Source organism: Mobula hypostoma, chromosome 11, assembly GCF_963921235.1.
Source record: "Mobula hypostoma chromosome 11, sMobHyp1.1, whole genome shotgun sequence".
Classification (NCBI taxonomy): Eukaryota; Metazoa; Chordata; class Chondrichthyes; order Myliobatiformes; family Myliobatidae; genus Mobula; species Mobula hypostoma.
The window spans coordinates 10,165,869-10,192,086 of NC_086107.1; the positions used below are offsets into that span (position 1 = coordinate 10,165,869).

The window sequence follows — 26,218 nt, forward strand, 5'->3', positions numbered from 1 at the left end:
TTGGCCACCCTTGTGTGGCAACTTTTCAACTGGTCGAGCATTCACTTTTCAGGGCTATCAGAGTAAATAAAGCTCTGACCTGCTGGCATTACTTTCCCAAGTTCTGCCAACTGACTGGTGTGGTTAATTATATTATGTGGCTCTTGAAATAAATTTTACACTTTCATGTGCATGAAGCAGTTCAACTTGACCCAAGGAAGTAGCTGAAACTGGGAACATTTTCTATTTTTCCTGAATCAAAATATGAAGTGCAGATGTTTAAAGTTTTTTCATAATGAAGGGACTAATGATTGGAAAGGATGTGTCCAAGTCAGTCTAATACTTCAGACTTTAGATTTTATTCTCATTATTGTTCATAACCTCTCAAAGTGAGGACAGGAAGAGATCAATGTTATTGCTGACTGTCATTTATGCCTGGTATTGAACCAATTTTGAATAGTCTAGCATTGTGGGCTAGTTACAATTCAACAAGTTAGGTTCCTTCATGTTAAAAACTTTACAATTGTATTACATCATTCAAAACTTAATTTCAAAGTTGTTAAATGATGAGGGGAATCTATTTGTCTGGCAAATGTGTGTTGGGCTTTTTAGAGCAATGAAGTACGTCACTCATTTCGTCTAAAAATTCCACCGCACCCCCAACCACAATATTTGGCAAGGCTGTGGAGAGAACAATCTTTGAAAAATTCTGAGGTGGGGTGAATGTTTGGAGCACAGCTGCAAAGCCATATTTAATTTTGCTAATGACACCACTGGCTTTGGCTGAATCAAAGAGGGTGACAAATCAGCATATAGGAGGGAGATTGAAAATCCTGCTGAATGGTGCTAAAACAACGACCTCTCAGTATCAGCAAGACCAAGGAGTTGATTATTGACTTCTGGAGGAGGAAACCAGAAGACCTTTTCAGGGGATCAGAGGTAGGGTGGGTCATTGTTATCATTTCAGAGGTTCTGTCCTAGGTCTAACATGTATGTGCTATTATGAAGAAAGCACAGCAGCGCCTCCACTTTCTGAAAGCCCTGAGCAACACCACACAAAGTGCTGGAGGAACACATCAAGTCAGGCAGCATCTATTGAGGGGAGTAAACAATCTACATTTTAGATCAAGACCCTTCATAAAGTGCTAGACAAAAAAGGGTCTTGGTCCGAATCCCCTCCATAAATGTTGCCTCACTTGTTCTTCCAGCTGTGTGTGTGTGAGTGAGGGAGAGGGGCACTTATGAAAGATTACTCTGGTAGATGTAATTGTGAAGCTGTTGGTTACAATCTGGTCACCTGTGATCCTTTTGCATGGCAAGGCAAGCTTGAGAGGTCAACTGGTCTTCTAATTGGTATGTAATTGCTATTTGATTTGAAAGAGATTATGTAATTATGCAAACTAATATTAGATTCAGATTCCAACTGGAGCATTACATTATCTCTTATGTAAGCAGTAAGTTTGCCGTTCTGTCAGCCCTCTGTTCCCCAGTGGTACCATTTAACTTGAAACTACTCTGGTATAATAATACAAATGCAGCCGAATGCACTGAAACGATGGAGACACCTGCCACACCTGACAAGTAGAAGTAGCATCTAACTAGTTTCAGTGCTGAGCTGCATTGAACATAATTGCATGGAAACAAGCCATTTGGTCCACAGTGTTCACGTTGAACACAGTGGCAGTTTACCTGTACATGATCTGTGCCTGTCTAAATGCCTCTTAAACGTCACTGTTGTATCTGCTACCACCACTTCCCCTAGCACATTACCTGTGCTTGCCACACTATGGCTTATTGGGGGGGGGGGGGGGACTCAAAAGCTCCTCTTAAATTTTTCTCTTTGCCTTAAAACTGTGCTCCTTAGTATTTGACATTCCACCTGGGGGGGGGGGGAAGGCCCTACCTTTTATAAATATAGTACTGTTAATACCATATGGCTATGTCCTAAATTGAGAATAATTTAAAGTATGTGGTTATTTCCATTTTTCTGGCACAATAACACGCTATTCAAATGGGCATCAGAGGGTATGGGGAGAAAGCAGGGGAGTGGGGATGTCCTGAAGAATTGGTTCAGCCCATGATGGCGTAGAAGACTCGATGGGCTGAATGGCCTGCCTCTGCTTCTGTGGTCTTATGGTCTTAAATGCCGTTGAGGTTTGCACCTGAATTGCAAAACAAAGATGAAGCTGATTTCATTAACTCTTCTGTTCATCCTAGGAGTACCTTAGTATTATTCAAATGTTATTTTTAAATAGAAAGTGTAGAGCAATTTAGAATGCTGATGCTTTGAATTCTTGTCAACGTAGTGTATACTTCAAAATTTTAGCAAACAATTTCTGTGTGATTTTTAAAATTGTATCTAGATCATTGCAAGCATTGAGCTTCAGGCTGAATTGAATAATATCTTTCATTTGATTAAATAGAACTGAGTTAAATGTTCATGGGATGGAAGATTTATAGTTTTTCAGATATATGTTGCTGTATGGAGAGCAATGGTTCTGCGGAGGGGCTGAACTGCAAATGATAATGGAGTTATTTAAATCCTGAAAGCTGCAGTTCACATACCAATAGCCGATTATTTTAACGGGTTGTCCTTGGAAATGATGTGAAGGATATTTGACCATATCAATAAATGGGATTATGTGGCGAACTAGAGAAATTGGATTTGTTCAAATGTGAGTAGCAGCCGTTCAGGGAAATGAAAGTGTGTCTCTAATGCAGAATCTTGCATAACCTTGTCCCAAGAGGAATTTTTTGTGGAGGTTAGAGGTGTGTTGTGGAACGATACTTATTCAAACTCTTAATTGCAAGGACAAAGTACTCAGTCTTGTGGTATTGGTTTATTATTGTCACAAGTACCAAGCTGCAATGAAAATCTTGTATTGCAGACTGCTCATAACACCTCACAATTACAGTGTATTGAGCTAGAATAAGGTAAAACAATAACAATGCAGAATAAATGTAAAATCTCCCGAAAGAATATAATGCAGGTAAATGATAAATAAGAGGTAAATTGTGAGACCATGATTCTATCTTATCATACAAGAAGGTCGTTCAAGAGTCTGATTAGCTGTGGGATAGAAGTTCTTCTTGAGCCTGGTGGCATGGGCTTTCAATCTCTTGTATCTTCTCCTGATGAGAGAGAATGTCTGGAATAGGTGGGGTTATTGATTATGCTGGCTGCTTAACTGAGGCAGCAGGAAGTATAGACAGTCCGTAGAGGGGAGGGTTGTTTCTGTGACATTCTGATCTGTGTCCATGAATAACACTGCAGTTTCTTGCAGACGAAGTTGCCATACCAAGTTGTTGTTTATCCTGACAGAATGCTTTCTATGGTGCTCTGATTTAAAAAATAGATTAGAGTGTCCAGGCACACATGCCAAATTTCCTTTGCCTCCTGAGGAAGTAGAGGTGTTGGTGAGTCTACTTGGCTGTGATATCAGTATGGTTGGACCAGGATAGGTTGTTGATGTTCATTTTCATTTTTAAAATCTTTTTATTGATATATAATCTCCTACAGCTATAAAATACAAAAGTTCAACAAATTAGTGTGTGTGTATATATATATATATATATATATATATATATTTAATAAAGCTGAAGGAAAAAAACTTGTATATGCTAAAGAAAAAAAACATTTTTTTATATAAGAAAAAGAAGGAAAAAAGAGGACCCCAACTAACTTTAAAAAAAACCCATTAGGAACCAACTCCTGGAGCAATATGTCTTACAATCATCTATATATATAAAAGATGGTTGGGAACCACCTGATGACATCTGCTCCTGGCTGAAGGCTACGGTTACCTTATAAGGTAACTGGAGAATGCACCCTAACAGGTGTATGTAACTAGTAAAAGAGGAAAAGAAACAACCGCCAAATCACATTTATATAACATAAAGTTGGAAGGAAACCATATAAACTAATTCAAATTAAATGATAATATTTAACAAAAGAGCCCCACCTTCTCTCAAAATTGAATCAGGGATCAAAAGTTCTACTTCTAAATTTTTTCCAAACTAAGACATAACATTACTTGGGAAAACCATTGAATTAGTGTAGGAGCAGGGGTATCTTTCCACTTCAGCAAAATAGCCCTTCTTGCCAACAATGTAATGAATGCAATTGCATGTTGGCTTGAAAATGAAATACCCTGAATATGATTCCAAATAGAAGTCAATGTATTAGGTTGTAAATTAATTTTCAAAGCTTTAGAAATTGTAGAAAATAAAGATTTCCAGAAAGATATGTAGTTTTTCTGTGGTTTCGATGTGTGCGGGTCAGTGGGACTAGGCAGAAAATGGTTCGGCACAGCCAAGAATGGCCAAAAGGCCTGTTTCTGTGCTGTAGTTTTTCTATGGTTTTCTGTGGTTTCTATTTCAATGAGGGACATGACCAGAACATATGTGACAAAGTAGCTACTTCATATTTACACCTATCACAATAATTGTCTATATTTTTGGATAGCCTCTCCTTTGTTAAATAATGGTGAACAATTTTAAATTGAATTAAACAATAATTGGCACATATCGAAGAAGAATTAACCGTTTTCAGAACTCGCAACCAATCTTCATTAACAAACGTCATATTAAGTTCTCTCTCCCAATCTTGTTTAATCTTTAGTGAGAGGTTATCTTTTTGTAGTAAAAATAAATTATAAATTCTACCAATGGAACCTCTCACTAAAGGGTTCATATTCAAAGTGGTATCCAACAAATCAGATTCTTGCATATATGGAAATGTAGAAACATATTTTTGTAAAAAATGTCTAACCTGAAAATATTGCAAGAAATGTGTATGAGAGAGAGAATATTCGCTAATTAACTCTTCAAAAGTCATCAATCGACCATCACTAAATAAATCTACAAAAGAACAGATCCCCTTATTTCTCCATAAAAGAAAAATGGGATCAGTAATTGAAGGTTTAAATAGCAAATTTCGAAATACAGGGCTAGACAATATGAATTGTTTAAAATTAAGAGTTGTGAAACTGAAACCAAATCCGTAAGGACTGTTTAATAACAGGGTAGAGATTTAAATTGGGAATTTTAGCAAGTTGTAAGGGTAATGGAGCTCCTAATAATGAAGTTAAATGAAATTGTTTAATAGCTTTTAATTCCAAATCAACCCAAGCTGGTTTTTGGCTCTTATCGAGCTAATATACCCAAAAACATAATTGTCGAATATTAACAGCCCAATAATAGAATCTTAAATTGGGTAGTGCAAGTCCACCATCTTTTTTGGATTTTTGTGAATGAAACTTATTAACTTTTTTGTAATTATTCCAAATAAAGGATGAAATAATAGAATCAATTTGAACAAAAAATTTTTAGTTAGAAAAATAGGTATATTTTGAAAAATATATAAAAATCTAGGAAAAATCATTTTCACAGCATGAATACGACCTATTAAAGAAAGTGTAAGAGGATTCCATCCAGAAAATTGTTTCATAGAGTCCAATAAAGGAACTACTTGATCTTTATTTTTTTTGTAATGATAATACCCAAATATTTAAAATAATTCACAGTTCTAAATGGAATATCATTATATATAAAAACAGGAACATTTAAAGGGAACAATTCACTTCTATTTAAATTAAATTTGTATCCTGAAAATTTTCCAAAATCATTTAATAATTCCAAAAGATTGGGAATGGATTCTTCAGGATTCGAAATATAAACCAAAAGATCATCTGCATAAAGAGAGATCTTATGTATGGTCCCATTTATAGAAATACCATGAATGTTTTTAGCTTCACGAATTGTTATAGCCAAAGGCTCCAGTAGGAGATTAAGAAATAAAGGACTTAATGGACACCCTTGTCGAGTACCTCGTGAAAATGGGGAAAAAAGGGAGACCTAAGATTATTTGTAATAATGGTAGCGATAGGGTTCTTATAGATCATTTGAATCCACTTATTAAAATTTTACCAAAGCCAGATTTCTCTAATACATTAAACAAATAAGTCCATTCAACTCTATCAAATGCCTTTTCTGCATCCAGAGAAATAACACATTAGAGTGTTTTGGATAATGGTGAATATATAATATTCATCAATCTCCGAACATTAGAAAAAGAATAGCGGCCTCTAATAAAGCCTGTTTGATCCATAGAGATAATTTTAGATAAAATGTTTTCCAAATGGTTAGCCATTATCTTAGAAAGAATTTTAGCATCCACATTTAATAACGAAATAGGTCTATAAGATGAGCATTCAGTAGGATTTTTATCTTTCTTAAGGATTAAAGAAACAGAAGCTTCATAAAAAGAAGGTAAATTACCTTTCTCAAAAGTTTCATGAAATATTTTGAAAAGGTACGGAGAAAGTAATTTTTCAAACTTTTTGTAAAATCCTACCGAATAACCATCGAGTCCACGAGCTTTACCTGATTGCATTGACCATATAGCTTTCTGAATTTCATGCTCAACAATTGGAGCATCAAGGGTCTGTTGATCTTCAGCAGTAATTTGAGGAAATTTAATCATATATATAAAAAAAGAGCCTTCATTTTGGAGGGATCCGCAGGAAACTGAGATTTATAAAGATTGGAATAAAAATCCTGAAAAATATTGATGTCTTCATAATTACTTACTATATCTCCATTATCTTTACGAATCTTTAAAATTTGTCTTTTAGCTCTAGCAGCCCTTAATTGGGAAGCTAAGAGCCTATTATTTTTATCCCCAAAAATATAAAACTGACTTTTTAATTTAAGCAAATACCCTTCAATAGGATAAGTTAATAATAAATTATATTGTGATTGTAATTCCACTGTTCTTTTAAACAAATCAACATTTGGAAAGATTGCATTGATATTACCTAAATCTTTAATTTGTTTAGCAATTTTATCTAATTCCATTCTTGTCTGTTTCTTCAATTTAGCTAAATAAAAAATAATCTGACCACGTAAATAAGCTTTTAACGTATCCCAAATTACTAACTTTGAGATGTTTCCTGTATTATTAAAGAGAAAAAACTCTTTTATCTAAGTTTCAGTAAACTCAACAAATCTGAACTTTGTAACAAATGTTCTGGAAAGCGCCAAGGTGGTCTTGTAGAAACAACATCTTTCAAATCAAATATTAAATTTAAGGGTGCATGATCAGAAATAACAATTGCATCCTATTCACATTTCTGAACATTAAATAAAATTCGAGGGTCGGCTATAAAATAGTCGATTCTCAAATATTTATTATGAACATGTGAAAAAAAGGAATATTCTCTATCGCTAGGATGCATTTGTCTCCAGACTTCAATTAACCCATAATCAATTAAAAAGGAATTAATAAGTGATGCAGAACGATTAGGGGGTTGATGTCTAGATGATGATTTATCTAATAAAGGATTTAAGCAAATATTAAAATCTCCACCCACTAATAACATGTATTCATTTAAATCAGGTAATGGAGCGAAAATATCTTTAAAAAATGAAGGATCATCAGCATTCGGTCCATATATATTAACCAAAACCATTTTCTTATTGTAAATTGTTCCTTTAACAATCAAAAATCTACCATTAATATCAGATATAATATCCTCCTGATTAAAGGGAATACCGGAATCAATAAAAATGGAAACACCCCTAATTTTACTTTGAGAGTTTGCGTGAACCTGCGGGTCCTTCCAAAATTTAAAAAATCGATTTTTATCACATAATCTGACATGCGTCTCTTGTGCAAAAATTATATCAAGTCGGAATCAATTAATAATTTTAAATGTTTTCTTACGCTTAATGGGATGATTCCAACCACGGACATTCCAACTTAAAACACTTAACTGTTTAAGTAACATCATGAAACTTTATTTCTAAAGAAAACAATTAGACGCATGTCAGGATGAGGTAGTTGTGAATGGCGGTGATAAGCAACAATAATAACAATTTGCGTACGCTCCGGAATTCCATAATGGGAATAAAAAATAGAAAAAAGAAAAAAACCCTCCCAACCTACAAAGCCCAGAAATAAGTCGATATCTATTGATGCAAGCCCCAAAGAATGCATAAGAAGCAATTCTGAACTCCACCTGCCTAAATAAAAGGTACAGATGAAAAAAGGTAATCTGTCTCCCTCGCCCGAGTATACAACCCATTACAATTAAATTAGAAAAAACAGTTAACAGAAACGACCTTCGGTTTAGAAAGTAACCTTCATAACATTAGATAAGAAAAAAAACAAGATGTCCAAAACAAATTCTTGAAATATTTGCTCAGAAGAGAAAACAGTCGCCATCTTTACCGTATTACATCTATCTATAAAATGTAAAAAAAAAGTAAGTTAAAAGTTCTTAACAAAAGCATACAAAGCAAAAAAAAACAAATAGTTCATAGGTGTAGCAAACAGAAAAATTCTAAATGATTTAAAGTTTCTACAGTCTTCCAACAAATCCCATACGATATCCTAAAATTAAAACCGTCCAAACCAGTCTATTTCAAAGATAAGGGTACATTTTAATACCAAGACTTTCTATACTCCTCAATTCTTCCGATCTCATCATTTCTCATATCACGAAACGATCAAACAATTGTAAGTCCTTTAAATATCAGGCTTCAGACTCATCAGGGAGAGAATTAATAAAACGCAATGCATTGGCTGGATCCTCAAAAATACAAACCCCAGAGTCTTTAGCGAAAAGCCTTAATTTAGCTGGATATTTAAGAAAGGGATGCATCTGTCTTTGAAAAGCCATACGCATTACGGCCACGAATCCAGAACGTTTCTGAACAATTTCGCGCAGAAAATCTTGAAAGAAACGAATCTCAGAACCTTGAAATTTAAACAGTCTTTGTTTTCTTGCCAGTTTAGTAATACAGTCTTTGTCTCGAAAACAAAGAAAACGCACAATAACATGTCTGCTTTTACCTTGTCCCGAAGTTCCAACTCTATGAGCTATTTCAATATCGGGCAATTGTGGAAAAGCCTTGGGAAATAGAGATTGAAACATTTTAGCAAAATAGTCCAATGTGTCGGCTGATTCTGATTTCTCTTTCAATCCAACAATTCGAATATTGTTTCGATGAGAACGAGCTTCCAAATCAACAATTCGTTGTTGAGCCTTTTCCAGACGAGAAGAAATATCAGCCCCATTGCAAGTTACTTCTTTAAGATCCAAGCTCAAAGAATCAATTTTTTCCTCCAAAGGGAGAAGACTTTCTTTTATTTGAGTCAGTTCAGCAACGATAGAGCTCATTTGAGTCTCTAATCTATTAACCCAGGCTGGCTCCTCTACAGCTTTATCAGTTATTTTAGGCTTACCATGACCTGTATCGGGATTCCTTTTAGTGCTTGTCAAGGTAGCCAAACTATAATTATCACTTTGCAAGATCCGACTGAATAGAGTTAAAATTTCAAAGTTTAAGTCGGGAAAGGGAGAAATTGAAGGCAGACAGAAAGACACTGTCTTACATGTCCACAGGCGGAAGGCGGAGTCGTCGTTGATGTTCATGCATAGGAACTTGAAGCTCTCAACCTCAGCACTGTTGCTAGAGTTGTGTGCACAGACCCCTTTCTGAAGTCAATGACCAACTCTTGTTGACATTGAGGGAAATGTTTTTGTCATGCCACTGTCACTAAACTCTCATCTCCTTCCTGTACCCCAACTCATTGTGAGATTTGGCCCACTATGGTGGTATAATTTATATTCTTGGAGCTTCAGAGACCATTACCACATGCAAAGATGATTAGTCCTCAAATAACTGTTCATACAGTATATATGGAGAGAGTCAAATGACTCTTCCAGGTTAACCGGATTTTATTAGAATTGCTTTCAATGATTTTCAAAAGGAAACTATTTTTGCAAGAAAACAGTGCTGTGGGTGACTGGGTAACTTCCAAAGAACCATCACCAATATTATTATCTCCTTTGGAGATTGTTTATGTGGACTTAATAGCTGAATGACATTCAGTCAGAATGAATAACTTTTGAGCTATTACCGGCTTTACTCAATAAGATGATTTCAGCTGTACTAAATCCAGACAAAAAAGGGCCATCTCTGAAATTAAATTTAAACACTAAATTATATTTTCCAGATAACATTAACTATTAAAAAATTCCAATATATTTTGAATCTGCATATCCAAATTGTCCCTGATGTGCTTACATCTAGTTGGGTCTTCAAGTTGAAGTTTTATTTGAGTATGGAGAAATATCAGGATTTTATTTGCTCTGACTCATTACAATGGCATTTGTCATGCCATAGGGGAAGTACTGATGTGTATACATGTATACGATACAAGAGCAAGTTCATGCGTAGGAGTTTAGTGACAGCAATATTCTCCATGGGACTTTTATTGACCCAAAGCCATAGATGGTATATGATATGATAGGTGTTTCTGTGAAATGGCCAAGACATTTTAATTGAAATCACAGATAAATGACCAACTATTTCATGGTATTCAAGCGTCAATGCAAGGCCAGCATTTCGTCCTTACTGTGAGAAGGTGACAGTAAGCTGTTGTATTTTGCCATGATAACTGGTCAATGCTGTAGATTTGCAGTGAAAGTAGGCCTAATAGAGTGAATACAGCAGATTCCCTTTTCTGGGTGACTTCTGTGATTGAGGTACATTTTTGTACTAATGCAGATATCATTATTGATGCAGAATTTATTGTAATTAGATTTATTTAATAAACTGAATTTGGATTCCCCAGCTTCTGTGGTGGAATTTGTGAAATGTCTCCAGCTGATATTACTATTCAAGCCAGATGAGTAGCACATTTATTGATTTTTTTTCTTATTTTGAGCTGCAAAGTGCTAAGGTTAAGGCAGCTTCATTACAGATCTGTTGTTTAAGTCCCAGATTAAATTACGTGTGTGCCTTGCCAATTCTTGAACAGTAATTCTGATTTGATGATTTATACCCTTTTCAATTACTGGGAGAATTGATCAAGATAGATTAAATCTCTGACAAGAGAGAAAACATTGGTGGATTCAGAAAGGTTTCAATGAGATCCCCCCTCAATCTTCTAAATTCCAACAAGTACAAACCCAGAACTATCAGAAATTCCACGTATGATAACCCTTTCATTCCGGTAATCATCCTTGTGAACCTCCTCTGAACCCTCTGCAATGCCAGCACATCTCTTTTTTAGATGACTAGCCCAAAACTGTTCACAATACTCAAGGTGGCGTCTCAACATTGCCTTATAAAGCCTCACCATCACATCCCTGCTCTTGTATTCTAGACATCTTGAAATGAACGTTAACATTGCATTTGCCTTCCTCACCACTGAGTCAGTCTGCAAGTTAACCTTTAGGGTGTTCCGCACAAGGGCTTCTAAATCCCTTTGCATCTCAGATTTTTGGATTTTCTCTCCGTTTTTAGAAAATAGTCTGCACATTAATTTCTACTAAATTGCATGACCATCCATTTTCCAACATTGTATTTAATTTGCCACTTTCTTGCCCATTCTCCTAATCTGTCTAAGTCCTTCTGCAGCCTATCTGTTTCCTCAACACTCCCTGCTCCTCCACCAATCTTCATATCATCTGCAAACTTGGCAACAAAGCCATCTATTCCATCATCTAAATCATTGATATACAGCATAAGAAGAAGCAGTCCTAATACTGACCCCTGCGGAACACAACTAATCACTGGCAGCCAACCAAAAAAAGGATCCTGTTATTCCCACTCACTGCCTCCTACCAATTGGCCAGTGCTCTAACTATGCCAGTGATTTTCCTGTAATACCATGGGCTCTTTACTTGGTAAGCAGCCTCGTGTGTGGCACCTTGTCAAAGGCCTTCTGAAAGTCCAAATATACAACATCCACTATGTCGCCTTCATTTATCCTATGTGTAATCTCCTCAAAGAATTCCAACGGGTTCATCTGGCAAGATTTTCCATTAAGTAAAACCATGCTGACTTTGTCCTATCTTGTCTTGTGTCTCTAAGTATTCCATAACCTCATCCTTAACAATTGACTCCACCATCATCCCAACCACTGTGGTCAGGCTAACTGGTCTATAATTTCCTTTCAGCTGCCTTCCTCCTTTCTTAAGAGTGGAATGACATTTGCAATTTTCCAGTCCTTTGGCACCATGCCAGAGTCCAATGATTTTTGCAAGACCATTACTAATTCCTCCACAATTTCTACTGCTACCTCTTTCAGAACCCTAGGGTGCAGTTCATCTGGTCCAGGTGACTTATATACCCTTGGGTCTCAACCTTTTTAAGCACCTTCTCCTTGTAATAATAACTGCACTCACTTCTCTTCCCTCACACCCTTCAACCCCTGGCACATTAGTAGTGTCTTCCACTGTGAAGTCTGACGCAAAATACTCATTTAGTTCATCTGCCATCTTGCCTTCCATTGTTCCTCCGGCATCATTTTCTAGTGGTCCTATATCCATTCATCTCTTTCCCCACTCCGCCACCATACTTAAACTTTTACTATCCACTTTGATATTGTTTTCTAGCTTCCTTTTAAATTTCTTTTCCCTCAGTGATTTTTAGTTGCTGTGTAGGGTTTTAAAAGCTTCCCATCCCGTCTTCCTACTAATTTTTGCTTTGTAGACCCTCTTGCTTTTACATTAGCTTTGACTTCCCTTTGTCAGCCACAGTTGTACTATTTTGCCATTTGAGTATTTCTTTGTTTTTGGAATACATCTACCCAGCACCCTTGTTTTTCCCAGCAATTCACACTATTGCTGCTCTGCTATAACCCTGCCAACATCTCCTTCCAATTTACTTTGGCCAACTCCTCTCTCGTGGCATTAATTTCCTTTACTCCACTGAAATACTGCTATGTCAGACTTCAAGTGTCAAATTTCAAGTTGAACTCAGTCATATTGTGATCACTGCCTCCTAAGGGTTCCTTCACCTTAAGCTCCCTAAGCACCTCTGGTTCATTGCATACAACCCAATCCAGTATAGCTGATCCCCTAGTAGGCTCACCGACAAACTGCTGTTAAAAATAAAACACACCTCGTAGGCATTCAACAAACTCACTCTTGAGATCCATTTCCAACCTGATTCTCCCAATTGACCTGCATGTTGAAATCTCCCACTACTATCATAATGCAAACACGAGGAAATCTGCAGATGCTGGAATTTCAAGCAACACACATAAAAGTTGCTGGTGAATGCAGCAGGCCAGGCAGTATCTCTAGGAAGAGGTACAGTCGACGTATCAGGCCGAGACCCTTCGTCAGGACTAACTTCCATCTCTGCTGCATCTGCTCTCAGGATGAGGCTTTTCATTCCAGGACGAGAGAGATGTCCTCCTTTTTTAAAGAAAGGGGCTTCCCTTCCTCCACCATCAACTCTGCTCTCAAACACATCTCCCCCATTTCACACGCATCTGCTCTCACTCCATCCTCCCGCCACCCCACTAGGAATAGGGTTCCCCTTGTCCTCACCTACCACCCCACCAGCCTCCAGGTCCAACATATAATTCTCTGTAACTTCTGCCACCTCCAACTGGATCCCACCACTAAGCATATCTTCCCCCCCCCCCTTGCTTTCCGCAGGGATCGCTCCCTACACGACTCCCTTGTCCTTTCGTCCACACCATCCCTCCCCACCGATCTCCCTCCTGGCACTTATCCTTGTAAGCGGAACAAGTGCTACACATGCCCTTACACTTCTTTCCTCACCACCATTCAGGGCCCCAAACAGTCCTTCCAGGTGAGGCGACACTTCACCTGTGAGTCGGCTGGGGTGATGTACTGCATACGGTGCTCCCGATGTGGCCTTCTATATATTGGCAAGACCTGACGCAGACTGGGAGATCGTTTCGCTGAACACCTATGCTCTGTCCGCCAGAGAAAGCAGGGTCTCCCAGTGGCCACACATTTTAATTCCACGTCCCATTCCCATTCTGATATGTCTATCCACGGCCTCCTCTACTGTAAAGATGAAGCCACACTCAGGTTGGAGGAACAACACCTTATATTCCATCTGGGTTGCCTCCAACCTGATGGCATGAACATTGACTTCTCAAACTTCTGCTAATGTCCCACCTCCCCCTTGTACCCCATCTGTTATTTATTTATATACACACATTCTTTCTCTCTCTCTTTTTCTCCCTTTCTTTTTCTCCCTCTGTCCCTCTCACTATACCCCTTGCCCATCCTCTGGGTTTTCCCTCCCTCCCCCTTTACTTTCTCCCTAGGCCTCCTGTCCCGTGATCCTCTCATATCCCTTTTGCCAATCAACTGTCCAGCTCTTGGCTCCATCCCTCCCCCTCCTGTCCTCTCCTATCATTTTGGATCTCCCCCTCCCCCTCCCACTTTCAAATCTCTTACTAGCTCTTCCCTCAGTTAGTCCTGACGAAGGGTCTCGGCCCGAAACGTCGACTGTACCTCTTCCTAGAGATGCTGCCTGGCCTGCTGCGTTCACCAGCAACTTTGATGTATGTTGCTTGAATTTCCAGCATCTGCAGAATTCCTGTTGTTTGAGATGAGAAGGAAAAGGTTTGCCTAGAAGTCTGGAACTCTGCCAGGAGAGGAATGAGTGACACAGAAGCCTTAATGTAGTTTTTTCAGAAGTGCAATAACGTGTTCAAAGAGCTGAGTCTTGCAGGTTATAGACTTAATGCTTGAAAGTTAGTTTGCAAGGTAGCTCTTCAGGTCCGTGGATTGTAAATTTTGTGATTCTGCAGAGACCCTTCAGCATAAGTTGCATGGTGTTGCAATATTGATTCAGCAGTTAGTGACATTGTTTTCAGATTTTTAAACAAAAATTCAAAGACTTAGTGCTCCTAAGAATGAAGTTTCGAGATTAAGGCTACGTCCACACTAGACCGGATAATTTTGAAAACACCAGTTTCGAGTAAAAACGACAGGCGTCCACACCAAGCATTTTTCAAAATATCTCTGTCCATATCTGAACGGATATTTGGGTGAATCTCCTACTGGGCATGCGCAGAACACACAGAAAACAAGCGAAGAGGAAACGGTATACTTGGTGTGCGTTTGTCCATTTACAGACTAGAAAAACTTTAAAGGAATTGCTGTTGGCTCTTGCGCAGGAGGACTTAAAACTAAAAAACAACAAATACTGGAGCGTATGGAGGCAACTGACAGGGAGTTCACAGACAGTATGACCCAGCTGACGACGAACATTGAAAAACTGACTAACTCTGTTGCATTAATAAAGCACCTTGTTAAATGTATAAAACATGTCTGCATCAATGTTATCTTGTATTTCCATACAACGTTACATTAGGCTGTTACATATCTGTTGTCAGAGAAGTATTTGCATAAATAGGTAAGCCACCTTCATACAAGCAAGGGCAGAAAACAGGGCAAAGTGAGTATACTTATTCAGTAAGCTATGGGTCAAAGTATTTGGTGAGTACATTTCTAACTCTTCTGGCTTCAGTCTCGTTGCCGTCTGTTCTGAAATTGTTAGGTTGTGTGGGGGGTTGCATTCAAGAAAACAATGAAATGCCGCGCTGCTGCCATCTGTTGCGGCACGTCACGGCAGCGTTTTTTTATAGTCAAAAAAGCTCACTTTACAATTTAACTCTCACGCCGTTCACACCGACTGCACGTTATAACAGCCGTCCGGCAGTGCTTGTGCAGTACCAAGCAGAAGCAGAAAAGGCATTGGTGTTATGGTGTTGTCATGACAGCATTTTAAAATATCTCCGTTTACCCCGTCCACACTACAACGTGCAACAATCATTTTCAAATTTACGCACTCTGGAGAGTGTTTTAGAAAAGCTCCGTTTTCGGGGGGTGAAAATGCCGTTTCAATGTGGACGGAGGGTCAGAATGAAGAGAAAAAGCTTTGTTTTCAAAATTATCCAGCGTAGTGTGGACGTAGCCTAAACCATCTTCACTAGGCAGAATAGTGTATAATTGGTTGACATGGAATGTGTATCAACTAGAAATCAGAATTAAACAGGATAGTAGTGATGGATTTGTTATTTGAAATCTCAGCAAGAACTTTAACTTGAAGGAAATTGCAGTCCAAGAATTCTTTTGTTGAGTTACTTCAAGTTAGGAGTGTCTGTAGCCCAATCTTACCCAATGACTATTTAATGCTGGAACTGTAGCGATGTGCTACACGCAGAGCTAGAAATAACGACACGCAGTCAGTAAGTCGCACTCAAGACTCGTTTATTCAAACTTCGCGGCACTGGCTTTTAAGCAGTTCCCTTCCAGCCCTCTCCAGGCGGAAATGACGTCAGAGGTGCATTACAAAAGTGTCTCCCCGCACGCGGGCTACTTTGTGAGCCGGTTCGCTTGTGTAGAAAGTGGGTCGCCACAGAACCATTGTTCCACTACTGTTCCTGTCATTACAAGTGGTTAAGTTTAGTTCAGATGTAGATTTTGTGGGGGTGTCGACAGCACTGTGTGCGCCAACTTGGAACATTTGGACATTGTGCCTTGGCAAGTTTTTTTTCCCAGTTACCTGGCAACAGATTCTAGCAGATGGTACAGTTCGCATCATTCAGTTGGCACTTTTCATGTCTCATTTGGCATGGAAGGTGGCTGTGACCCTTTAAATTTTAGTTTTTTTAAAAATAGCAATCAAAACTTGTGTTCCTCAATATTTACTCAAAATTTTAAAAGTCAACACTTTGGGTAGTTACTGAATTAATTTGAATGTCTGTAACTTATATAAACAAGATCAAACTCAGATTCTGTTTCAGTCACAAATATAGCCCAGTAATTAAGCCTATTGGGAAAGTTCATATAGGGATACACAAGACTTAGAATATCCCAGCCTTTTAACCTACTTCATGATCTAATACTTCCCCCTTTATAGCCCATAACCCTCTTTCTTTCAGAATCAGGTTTACTATTACCGGCATGTGACATGAAATTTGTTAACTTAGCAGCAGCTGTTTAATGCAATACATAATCTAGCAGAGAGAGAAAAATAATAAATCAATTAAATAATAAACAAGTAAATCAATTACATATATTGAATAGATGATTAAAAATGTGCAAAAACAGAAATACTTTTTTTTAAAGTGAGGTAGTGTCCAAAGATTCGATGTCCGTTTAGGAATTGGATTGCAAGAGGGGAAGAAGCTGTTCCTGAATCGCTGAGTGTGTGCCTTCTGGCTTCTGTACCTCCTACCTAATGGTAACAGTGAGAAAAGGGCATGCCCTGGATGCTGGAGGTCCTTAATAATGGACACTGCCTTTCTGAGACACTGCTTCTTAAAGATGTCCTGGGTTCTTTTGTAAACGTAACTTTGCTAGATCAAATAACGACAGCACAAAAAGATCGTTACTTATCACCCGTTTATTTCTTCGAGCTCAGCCGGCGAGTGAACTTGGACCCGACATCAGGGAAAGAACCTTTCTCATCTCCCCGGCGGTTCTACAAGTTCAGTGCCCAATGTCAGAATTGTGAGAAGTTATAAGGCCAACGATAGAAAAGAACAATCAGTTTGATAATCATTCCAGTCAAGTCAATGGACTATTGATACAGAGAACAATCAGTTTGATAACTATTCCAGTCAAGTCAATGGACTATTGATACAAAAGTACAATCAATTTGTTAGACACTCCAGCCACCTTAATTAAAGAAAAGAATGTCTTACCTGGTTTGCTGGAGCCACAACTTAATTACAAAGATAAGAACATCTGTCAAATTTATGCTTTAATTAACAAAGGATGTTCTGTCTAATTTCCGTCAGGTACTGCTTTTTGTCAAAATCAAAAGGTGTGAAAAACTCAGAGACATCTATGTGGATCTGGGTGAACTTTAATCATCTTGCTCCAAAGAAGGCAGCTGTGAGACATTATTCAAACACACTGCAGTCACAGACATGGTACTGAATCCATTGTTTACAGGGATCTGAGAATCCCCCATTCCCTTAAACTTTATCATTTTCATCTCTGTGCCTGAGTCTCTTAATGTCTATAATGGAGCAGCCTTTACCACCCCAGCAGTGCATTGCATGCACTCACTATTTTAAAAACATCACTACCTCTGACGTTTCCCTTAAACTTAGGTTAAAAGGATGTCCTGAATTAGACATTGCTGCCCTGGGAAAAAAATGCTGGCTATCCACTATCTATGCTGTTTATAATCTTGTACCCTTTGCAAGTCCCCTCTTATCTTCCTTTGATCCAAAGAGAAAAGCCCTAGCTCGCTCAGCCTTTTTTCACAATATATGCTCTCTAATCCAAACAGCATCCTGAAATCTTTTTGACAAAGACAGAGTTAAAGATGCCAGATTAAGATTCAATATTTATCAAGAAGGTGAAAGCAAGTTTTACTTTTTCCTTACATTGTTTAAGCTTCTTACAAGTAACTCCATTGATGTGACTAAGATCTTGGTGAGAAGCACCATCTTCTCCCTACCTCGAAATGTAGTGGATTTTCACACAAACATTTTTAAAGTTGCAGGGGACACTTGTTCTAGTGACAATACTGCATGATGTTGGAGTTAATATAAATATTTCCTGCATGTTGTAAATGAGAATTTGATTTATTGAACACACAAAATGCTGCAGGAACTCAGCAGATCAGGCAGCATCTTTGGAAAGGATTAGGTTCGACATTTTGGGTTTTGACCCTTCATCAGGGTAGAGTCTGCAGATTACCTTGTGTACATGATTCATTTCACTACTGTTAAACAGATTTTCTGCTTTTGAAAAATACACGCTGAATTGATGGCCTGTTATCTGTTGTTGCTAAATACAAACACTTCAATGTGGTTGTTCAATTTACAATTGAGATCGAATTTCTTCAATATTCCTATGGCACTGAAGTAATTGGATGAGCAGTGTCAATTTCTCAAGTAGAACATCATTTGGTCCAAATGCTGTGGTATCAATAGCATGCTCATGGGACAAGAGAATCCAGCAGATCACTGGAATTTGATTACAAACCTTGTAGAGAAATTCTACGGTATATCATATACGGTCATATGATAAAATTGTATTGTTAAATTGGACTGTAAAATCGTTATTTTCTTTGTTTAACTTGTGCTTGTTTAGGTATTTTTATAAATAACTATATACATTCAATTGTTCAGTGTGTATTTCAGTGGTTGTAGTCCACTTGTATCTTTCTAGTCTTTTTAGTGGTGGGTATTGCCTTGCTTGAATAGGGCCCATCTTATTGTTGGCCAACTGTTATGGAAATTTAATTAATTTAGCAAATTAATCTGAGGACCAGACTATCTTTGGCTTTGTCTTTTTGTTCTTTCTCCTGCCGCTAAGGTCTCTCTCTTTATCTTGTAATACTTAATAAACCATCATAAGCAACAAGTTCTATGTCTCATTCTTGACTTCTGAAGAACCTTGGATCAAAAACAATCAATATACTTGTATGATAAAGGCAGCTATGATTGCAAAATTGTTAACAGCTGTATTGGAATAATTGTTTTGTATTTAATTGAACCTTACCGCTCAGATTTTGATTTTCCATAATGCTGTTAAAGTGACAGATCTGACTGAGATGTTGCACTGCTGTTAGTACTTGTGTGTGTGTTCAAGATTGGGTAGAATTTTGTACATCTTTATGGTGCTGGCGACATTGCAGATAGCTCACAAACTACTAGATACTCTAATTGATATACTTCTGAACTGCAATCACTGCAGTCTGCAACCTGTAATTTCCCTTTTAAGGGTGTATTTTTGAATAGACTAAACAATTTGAAGCTTTCGCAATCTCTTGGGGCACTTAGCAAACCAGGCACTCAAGTAGGTAGTACAGCCGGGAGGTAGCTGTGTAGAGGCTTATAGTAGAAGACAAACCAGTGGTCAGTTCCATTATTCCGCACTGATTAAAGCATCAAGCAAGATTAAGATTGCCGTGCTCAAGAGCAGAAAATACCATCTACCTGCATTTGATTGGTCTCCCTTTGTTCTCCGATTACGGTCAAGTTGGAGGTGCTGAAGTCTTGGGTCCCACACTGCGAGGTTCAAGAGCGGTTGTTGCCATGCAGCCATCCATCTCCTGGGTGGGCTTCACTTGCTTTTGGACACTGCTCAACAGTATCAATGTAAAAGAATTTAGTTTTTTTAAAAAACAGATTACTGCTCTTTATAGTAAATTTCATATTTAAAACTTCATTTTTGAAAGCATCTTTACTTCACAGATTTTTTTTTACATTTGCCTGAGGCTTTTTGCACAGTACACAAATTTGAACTCTGATTAGTTTCTCATTGAAAGTTGAGATCTGATCACTTACAAGGGATTTTTGAATGTTCATTCAACACTGCCTATGCAGTGATAACTAAATAATCAAAGCCTTCATGTCCAGATATAGTTACTTCATAGGTGGGGTTGTTACAATGAATAGAAAACATTTATTTTGCCTTGTAAAGCGCCAAGTTCTGTGGTTCGATTTGTGACATTGATCATTAATTTATACTGTACAAATAACTTAAAACAATTGGTATCTTAGTGCTTGTCATTCCACCACCTCCTGCTTCTCTATAGCGTCTTTTTCATTTCCTTTCTCTCATGTCTGCTTTTCTTTTATTTTACCTCAGTGTCTGCAAATTACATATTCTAACCACCTTCCTTGTTAGGAAATTTCCCTTTTGCAATAAACAGGCTGTCGTCATCTTCTCTCAGCTGGTTTCTCAGCCATATTTAGTTTCCCTTTGTTTATAGCCTCTTCCCTTTATTCTCTCACATGCCCTCTTTAAAAATTAAAAAAGTTGGATTTGAACTTTCAATGCAAGTTTTGTAATTTATGAAAGTGGTATGTAAAGTACCATGCACCAGTGGCAAATTGCATTTAAACTAAATGTCCAAAGCACACAACTAATAGGGATCCACATCAGATGGTAGAGCAAAAAGCACAAGCTTAAAGGAGGATGAAAAGTTTAGGCCTTGGCATGTGGAGATATAGTTGTGAAACAGTCCCCTACCCTGGGCAGAAGACTTTTGACATCTACCTTACCAGTACTTCAATAACACTTCTATAATATCACCCCTTATTCTCATTGCAAAAAGTAAAGACTTAGCCTGGCTAAGTTCTCCCTATAACTCACCCTGTTAACATCCTCAAATCTTTTCTTTCCATTTTAACCACATGTTTACTATAACAAGGTCATCAAAATTCCAAGTGTGGGTTCACAATTGACTTGTACAACTGCAGCATAATATCCCAACTCATACTTATTGCCTTGACTAATGAAGGCCAGTTTGCCAACATCAACAACTACCTGTGATGCCATTTTCAGTGAATAATGCACTTGTACTTAAACATACTGTTTCATTACATTCCTTAGTGCCCTACCATTCATAGGGCAAGTCTTATAGTGGGTTGATTCTCTAAAAATGCATCACTTCACTTGCCTGTATTAAAATCCATTTGTCCTCCTCAGTATTCCTACTTTGACTGATCAAAATCCCCTTATAGTCTGCAATAAAACTTTCTTTACTGTCAACACTTAATTTTGTGTCATCTGCAAGGTTACTGATCAGGTCTTGGATATTCAATCCAGATCATTTAAACATGCCTACATAGAATTAAGTAGGCAAGTATGAACAGTAAAATAAAACCTCACCTGTACTCCTTCACCCAAGTCCTCAATTCTCCAATCTCACAATTCCTGCTCTAAAAGGGTATCTATTTTTTTCCCTCTCCTCACACTAATCTCCGGTCTTTCCCCGTAACCATTGATGCCGTCCAATCAAGAACCTATCAATCTCTGCCTTAAGTACACCCGACCTGACCTCCACAGCTGCCTGTAGTAACAAATTCCACAAATTCCACGCCCTCTGAAATTCCTCTGCATCTGTTTTAAATGGACATCCCTCCATCCTAAGGCTGTGCTCTCTTGACCTAAGCTCCCGTACCTTCCTTTATTGGATAAAGTGACGTCCAATTAGCTAATCAATGAGACTTGCGTTTTTTAAAGTTCCTGTTCTCACTCCAAGCCCCTGCACAACATACACAGCCTTTTTCAGACCAAAGCATCACCACTGTCACCAGCCTCCTTTTTTTTTTGGCTGCTCATAATTAGTTATTTGGCCATTCAACTGACAATTAGATGACTACCTCTTAAATTCCTATAAAGTGAAAGCTCACAAGCCTGCATCATCAATATTATGGAATGGTTCTAGTGTTTGCAGATGGCTCCAGAGACCTCTTAATGCTGGTGCGGCAGTGAATGTCTCAGAATGTCAATTAGAAAAAGGTTATCTAATAAACTTGCAGTTTAAATTATAGGAAATGTTAGCAATCCTTGCGTTTCAGTGAATAGAGGATGTACAGACTAAATGTGTTTTTGTCTGTTCTGATTTCTTCTCTGTATTGTGCAGTTTTAAGATGGGTGTGTCCAATAGTCATCCAGGTGTTTTGTTGGAAGTTAGACAGACATTATTACAGCTGCAGTATTCATGGATCCCAGCTCATGGAAGGGTGGAAGTCAATAGGCTGGCTAAACAATCTGTAAAGGTCTGTGTTTGTCGTTCTAATATCCCACTATGGTGGAGGTGGTTTTAATCATGTTCTCTTGATCTGGCAGGGACTGTGGGGCGTATAATTGAAGGGAAGACATTTATATGGAATTCAGAAAAAGGTTACTGCACTTTAGAGGAGAAGAGGGCCCAGAAGGGATGAAGTTATAATTACTTGGCTTAGACTTGGCCACACTGGTTTAAATGCTGTATTGTTTAGACTTGGTAAGCATACTTCAGGTGAATGTAGACGGTGTCAACCTCCAGGGAGAGCCTCACCTGTTATTGGAATGTAGGGCATATGATTGGGAGAGAAAGCAGATCCTTGGAAGCAGTACTGTTACTTTGTATAGTGTGGTGGGATCTAGTTAAGAAGTATAAGAGAAGCATAAACAACTCTTGAAACTCGTTGGATTGGTGAACACAATTTAAGTCTGTAGTGTGAGTGTTTATATATGTATTTAGTTATTATTATCCTTACTATTGACATTATTTCTTCTTGGGGGTGGTGTTGGTCAGTTTTAGGACCACTCTTCTGAATCCTCCTCCCACCCCAGTTCAGTAGTTGCCGGTAATCCACCTTTTTAGTTGGTCGACCAGCTGCAAATAAAATAACAATAGAAGGAGAAGAAGAAGCTAGCTACACAGATAGTTCAAAAGATCCAGTGACAGGTTGTTCAGGTGTTTCTGTTATGTTCCACAGTTTCAGGTGACTATGAAGATAAGATTATCAGACAAAATAACAGTATTCACATGTGAGATCATTGCTATCATTTTAACCTTGGAATGGATTGAAGAAGTATGCCCTGATTATATCTGTATCAATGATTTGGTTATGAATGTACAAGGGATAATTAGGAAGATTATAAATTACACCAAATAGGTTATCAGCTGAGGAATGGTAAATAGGGTTAATTTAGATAAGTATGACATTAATTATTGATATTTACTTTTTCATTCATTTCCAGGAGTTGGAAGATGCTTTGCTGGTCGATAACTGGGACTTTTTGGAGGATTTGGTTTCTAAACTTCTTCGTGGATGTTACCAACGTAAAGATATAAGGTAAGTTCTATGGCTATTTCTAAGCAATATTCATATTTGTATGCACATTTCAATTTGTTCATGTTGCATTTCATGTTAGGGTAATTGAGATTATTCTGTTTGAGGTAGAAGTTAAGGTGCCAGACTTGCAAGTGTCCATGCTAGCAATATCTTTCTGATGTGGTTGTGGTTAGGCACACAGAATTTAGTAAGTATTAGTTTTACCAAACTTTGAAGGAGCAAAAGTTTAGAAGTATGTTGCAGTCTATCTTACTGATACATGCTCTTGTTCTCAATAACTAAGTTTTCATTATAAAATTTCAAAGGCAAGCTTTTCATTAACTGGCTGTAGAAGAAGGAATCTGATAGCAGAGGACACTAGATAATGGAATAAAGAAGAGGTGGGGAACTAAAGGGAGGTGATGGGCAGGTCTTGACAAGGAAGGGGAAAGAGAAGGGATGAGAGGGCCACCAGAATGAGGGGAAACAAGAGAGTGATTATTAGAAGTTAGAGAAATTGATGGTCATGCCATCAGTTTGAGAACGACCAAGACAATAAATATATGAACAGTACCCAAAAGGAGATTGACCACAGGCAGAAGACTTCTGTTTCAGAAAGATTGAAAAATGTAACAGTTGGGGAAACTAGACCCGGAGGGTACAAAGCCACGCAACATTTCAGCAGCATGTGGAGCTAGGCAGGTACTCTATAACTCAAATCTACAATTATTATAACACCAAGAGCAGAATTTCTCCTCATTTCAGTTTTAAGTGGCAGAAAGGAGATTTCATTCATGGGAAACATCCTCCCCATATGCAACTTATTGATCCCTGTAGTTGTTACCCTCACTTTTCCGCAGGCATTCTCTGTTTTGTCCACCACATAGCTGAGTCCCTCCTTTGCCATGCCCTCGTCAGTCCAAGGACATGTGAATGGACACCTCAAAGTGTAGAGCTTCACCTGCGAGGCATTTTCTCTGATGGGAAGATGCACTGTGGGAAGCTACAGTAGCTGTGTCCAGCTCTTACGTCAGCTCCTTCAAAAAAAATCTCTTGGTTTTTAATCTATTTCATGAAGTCACCTTACTTTAACCCATTGACCCCTTGAACTCCTCCTTCACCACCTTTCTTCCATGAACTCCAAGCCTGAAGTCTCATCCCTTTCCCTGATAGTACCACTTCATAGACTAACCTTGTCCATTTCCCCTCCTAAACTTGGCCTCAGCTGTTAATTAACAGCAGTTGGTTGCTATGGCATTACCAATAATATGAGCAAAGAACGCATCTCTACTTATAACGTGGGATTCAATACTTCAAGTGCAGTCTAACCAATACCTTATGAAGCCTCAGCATTATATCCTTGCTCTTATATTCTATTCTTCGCAAAATGAATGCCCACATTGCATCTGCTTTCCTTACCATCGATTCAACCTGCAAGTTAACCTGAAGAGGGGTCTTGGCCCAAAATTTTGACTATCTATTCATTTCATAGATGCTGCTTGACCTGCCTAGCTCGTCCAGCATTTTGTGTGTATTGTTTTGGATTTTCAGCATCTGCTGACTTTCTCGTGTTTATAACTTTTAGTAGAGAATCCTGCACAAGGACTCGCAAGTCCCTTTGCATCCGAGTTTTGAATTTCCTCCCTTTTAGAAAATAATCTATGGTTTTATTCCTTCTACCAAAATGCATGACCATACACCTACCTACGCTATGTTCTATCTGCTGCTTCTTGGCCCATTTTCCCAATCTTAAGTCCTTTTGCAGACTCCCTGTTTCCTCAGCACTACCTGCCCTTCCACCTATCTTCGTACGTCTGCAAACCTGGCCACAAGCCATCAATTCCATCATCCAAATCATTGACGTGAAAAAGAGGAGTCCCAAATCCAACCTCCGCAGAACATCACTAGTCACAGACAGTCAGGAGGATCTCAGTATGAAGAATACAAAATAGACATGCATGTATTAGCAAGCTAGCCATTTGAAAGGAGAATTGTATGTTATTTGAATAGGGTTGGATTATTAAATAAGGAAGCTGTGTTGCAATTGTTGAGTTTGTTTAGATTTGCTTAAAGAAGAATCTATTTACCAGATTAGTCTTGAGAATTTGGATATGGAGAAGTATATATAAAACTTGCCCTATACTCATTAGAATTTAGAAGACTGCAAAGAGACCTCATTGATACCACATATTTCTGACAGATTGGCAAAATAAATACAAAGGGGCTGTATCTTTTGGCTGCGGGTCTAGTGTCATAATCACAAGATATATATCTAATTATACAATTGAGTTGAGATATTTTTATACGCACTTCAGAGTGCAGAGATGTTAAATACAGTTGAAGTCAGAATTTACATACACCTTAGCCAAACACACTTAAACTCAGATTTTCACAATTCCTGACATTTAATCCTAGAAAACATTCCCTGTCTTAGGTCAGTTAGGATCACCACTTTATTTTAAGAATGTGAAATGTCACAATAATAGTAGAGAGGATGATTTATTTCAGCTTTTATTTCTTTCATCACTTTCCCAGTGGGTCAGAAGTTTACATACACTTTGTTAGTATTTGGTAGCATTGCCTTTATATTGTTTAACTTGGATCAAATGTTTTGGGTAGCCTTCCACAAGCTTCTCACAATAAGTTGCTGGAATTTTGTTCCATTCCTCCAGACAGAACTGGTGTAACTGAGTCAGGTTTGTAGGCCTCCTTGCTCACACACACTTTTTCAGTTCTGCCCACAAATTTTCTATCGGATTGAGGTCAGAAAATGATGTCAAGTCTGGTTCATCCTTGAGAGCAATTTTCAAACACCTGAAGGTGCCACGTTCATCTGTACAAACAATAGTATGCAAGTATAAACAC

General features: G+C 38.1%; 1 protein-coding gene across 3 annotated transcripts in view; it reads left to right on the forward strand.

Moving 5' to 3' along the window:
* Positions 1 to 26,218, forward strand: part of LOC134353583 (uncharacterized) — a 98,183-nt gene that overhangs the window by 16,122 nt on the left and 55,843 nt on the right. For all 3 annotated transcript variants that reach the window (XM_063061666.1, XM_063061667.1, XM_063061665.1), the window contains exon 2: positions 23,280 to 23,374. In XM_063061666.1, the coding sequence (XP_062917736.1) occupies positions 23,280 to 23,374 (95 nt within the window). The remainder of the gene's footprint in view (positions 1 to 23,279; positions 23,375 to 26,218) is intronic.